Source organism: Solanum verrucosum, unplaced genomic scaffold (assembly GCF_900185275.1).
Source record: "Solanum verrucosum unplaced genomic scaffold, falcon-dt-bn FXZP01000141.1, whole genome shotgun sequence".
NCBI classification, from domain to species: Eukaryota; Viridiplantae; Streptophyta; class Magnoliopsida; order Solanales; family Solanaceae; genus Solanum; species Solanum verrucosum.
The window spans coordinates 475844-479032 of NW_026020335.1; the positions used below are offsets into that span (position 1 = coordinate 475844).

At 38.4% G+C, this 3189-nt stretch overlaps 1 protein-coding gene across 1 annotated transcript; it reads right to left on the reverse strand.

Annotated features, from left to right (window-relative positions):
* Nucleotides 1-417: 417 nt before the first annotated feature.
* LOC125836853 (J protein JJJ1-like) lies at nt 418-3189 on the reverse strand. The gene is made up of 2 exons (XM_049516013.1): nt 3025-3189; nt 418-2229 (listed from the first exon to the last, which is right to left on the reverse strand). The coding sequence occupies exons 1-2, from the start codon at nt 3187-3189 to the stop codon at nt 445-447; spliced, it is 1950 nt and encodes a 649-aa protein (XP_049371970.1). The 3' UTR covers nt 418-444.

Genomic DNA, 3189 nt, shown 5'->3' on the forward strand with positions numbered 1-3189 from the left:
TTATAGTCTCTACCCCAGTATAGCAGCTGGAGCTTCTGGTGTCAAGTGTCCTGAGTGATTTTAATAGCATCATGATGTTTCAAGGTTGCCTGACGTACTGAACACATGCATATGGGAAAAATTAAGATACGTTACAGATAATAAAATTGTGATAGAAACATAAAAGCCATGATTACAACACATTGTCAAAATTTTTAGTTTCAAGTTGCAGCTGGAGTTGATTGATCTCTTGCCCTACAGAGTACAGACAACTTTCCAATATCAATCTGTGAAAATCTTTCCATTTCCTTTCCACCACACAGTGCTGGACCTCTTCCGAAGTATGTCTACTAAATGTTATACAAAATATTTTAATAATTACTAAAATGGAGAGGGGGTATTGCCAATAGCATGTGTTGCTGTGAAATAACTCTTCAGACACATCACTGCTGAGTGATGGGCATGTCATGGAACGACTGGTTTACTGTCCCAAGCCTCTCTTACTTGGACCAAATCCGGACGGTATCTCTTAGCTAGAACTTCTACTTGATCAGGAAATGACTTGTTTCCAAGTTGACCTATGTGAAGAACCATTTGGTTCCATCTCTTTCGACATATCTCTCCAGCCCTGTGGTCAAGAAGATTGTCCCAGTCCACATCTTCGATGCAGCTTGTGTCGAGCTCAAAAAGTGCATCAACTAGGCGATAGTCATCAGAATCCACCCATTCACCTTTGGCCACCATGGGTGATGTTAATTGATCATACCATTTTGAGCAGCAGTTTGCACCAATTCTCGTGGACAAGCTTTCACTTATTGCACCCCATGCAATATTATCCCGTAGCATCCCATGCTTAGATTTCTTCTCTTCAGAAAGCTTCAGACTCAGATCGGTGTTTACTAAATCAAACAAATTCTGGTACTCCTCCTGAGTCCATTGTCCTTTATTCTGATGTTTTAGCCTTCGCCATGTATCCTTCACATGCCACCGATGTTTTCCAAGTTCATCAGCTAAGTCCCTCCATTTGTTCCCATGCTCTTTCTGGAACTTCAGCACCATCTCATACTCCTCTTCAGTCCATTTACGTGATTCACTTCTTCGAAACAGGATCTGCCCACGAGAGTAAACTGCAGTAGAAGGTCTATATGGTATAGCTCTCCCTATTTCTTTCCAGCAACCCTTAATTTCAGGATAAGATCTAGAATTTAAAACCTTTTTCAGCCCTTCTTCGCCTAAGTTATGTATCTCAATGTATTTATGAACAGCCTCTTTGACAACTTCATCTTCTAGCTTTGAGAATCGCTTGCCACGCAGTAAATTTTCTTCCTCGATCTCATGATTCTCATCACTTGGATCATTCAATGAAGGGAAAATCTGAACCTGACCAGAAAATCTCACTCTCTTTTCACTCTTCTCATGTGTAGGATCTTCAGAGTTGTGTCCTAATTTTACCCTTTTTCTCTTTTTGATATTACCTTTGTCTGTTTTGTTTTTTTCTTCCATCTCTATAGGTGAAGAAATATCACCTTCATTGACTTCAGCAACATCTTCCTGCATATCCTCAGTATCATGCATTTTCTCCAGCTCATTCCCGCAGCTTTTCTTCAACTTCCTACTTTTATTCCCTTCAACAGTTCTCGAAGCAACCTCGTCGCTGTCTTCACTAAACTTCCTAGAATGTTTTCCATGTTTTCTTTCTTTCTTTCTCTTGATGTCAGAGTCATCACTCTTAGCTTTAATATCAGTGTTTGTCATTTCTACACCATTGGTAGTCTTAATGTTTTTCTTGGATTTCTTCTTCCTTCTAATCTCGTCCACAACATCTCCACCAGAGACCTCACCAAGGGTCTCAACTACCTTGTCACTGTCCCGCATTTCAGTTGCACTTGCAGGAGCACTAGTTTTGGTGTCAAAAGGCTCATTCAAGCAGCTTTTCTTCAGCTTATTCTTTTTCTCTTTCTCAACATCTTCATCACTGACTTTGTTGGGTTTTCCTGAATTTTTTCCACCTTCTCTTTTTTTCTTTCTCTTAACCTCACACACATCACTCTCTCCCCCAAGATCACCTGTGGCAGCATTCTTATTGCTTTTCTTGGATTTCTTCTCCGGCATACGGAGCATATCCTCCCCGGTAGAAAAGTAGGTTGAACCGGCACCAGGGCCACCAGCTCCAGGTGGTGGTACCCCACCCTTCAGCCCTTCTTCACCATACTGGTCATACACAGCTTTTTTCTGGGAGTCGCTAAGCACCTAGTAAATTTAATGCAGAAAAATATTAGTCATCTATTTAACATTCAAATCATATAATATCTAATAACACCAATAAAAAAGAATCTGTAAAGCTAAATCATTGGAATCAGATTCCCCAGTTTAGATGCTTGCTGCAAAAGAAAAACATCAATCCTTGTTTCTGTTTCACTATAATGTTTCAAGCAGAGGCAGAGCTAGACTGCCGATTACAGGTTCAGCCAAAAGCTTGAATTTATTTTAAAAGATCCATTGATTATGGAAACGATTATATAAATTTAGAGCCCAGTAATTTAAAAAGATAAGATTAGAATCCCGAACAATAAACTTCATATCCGGGTTTTGCCTCTGGATTCGAGCTCTAACCTAGTTGGGGCAAAACTGCTTCTTGTTCACTAGTGATCTTTCAAACTTTTCTTTCAACTATAAAAGATTGTAATACAAGTGTTTTTCTTCAGTAATATTGATAGTTACACAATTCGAACACATTGAATGTACACCAAATTAAAAACCAACAAAACCTTAATTCGATTTGAACTTCCACAAAACTTCTAAATTATGAAAGATTAATTGGGATCTAAAAGAATGAAACTTTTTCCTTGGTGAATTGGAACACGTGATTGGTTAATGAAACGATACAAAACACTCAGAAAATTAATGAATTGATAATCATCCTATAAACCCATCATTCTTTTTGCAAAACTATAAACAATAGACGTTCTAAAAGCTCAAATTTAGAACCTATTAGAGTATAAAGGAAAAAAAAAAAGATTGAAACTTTGAGCAAAGAAAGCATACATCATAAGCCTCAGAGATGTGTTTGAACTTAGCTTCAGCATCTTTCTTGCTTTGTGGGCTGTTATCAGGGTGCCATTTCATGGCAAGTTTTCTATAAGCCTTCTTCAAATCATCATCTGTAGCGTTCTTATCAACACCCAATACTTTGTAATAATCAACCCCCAT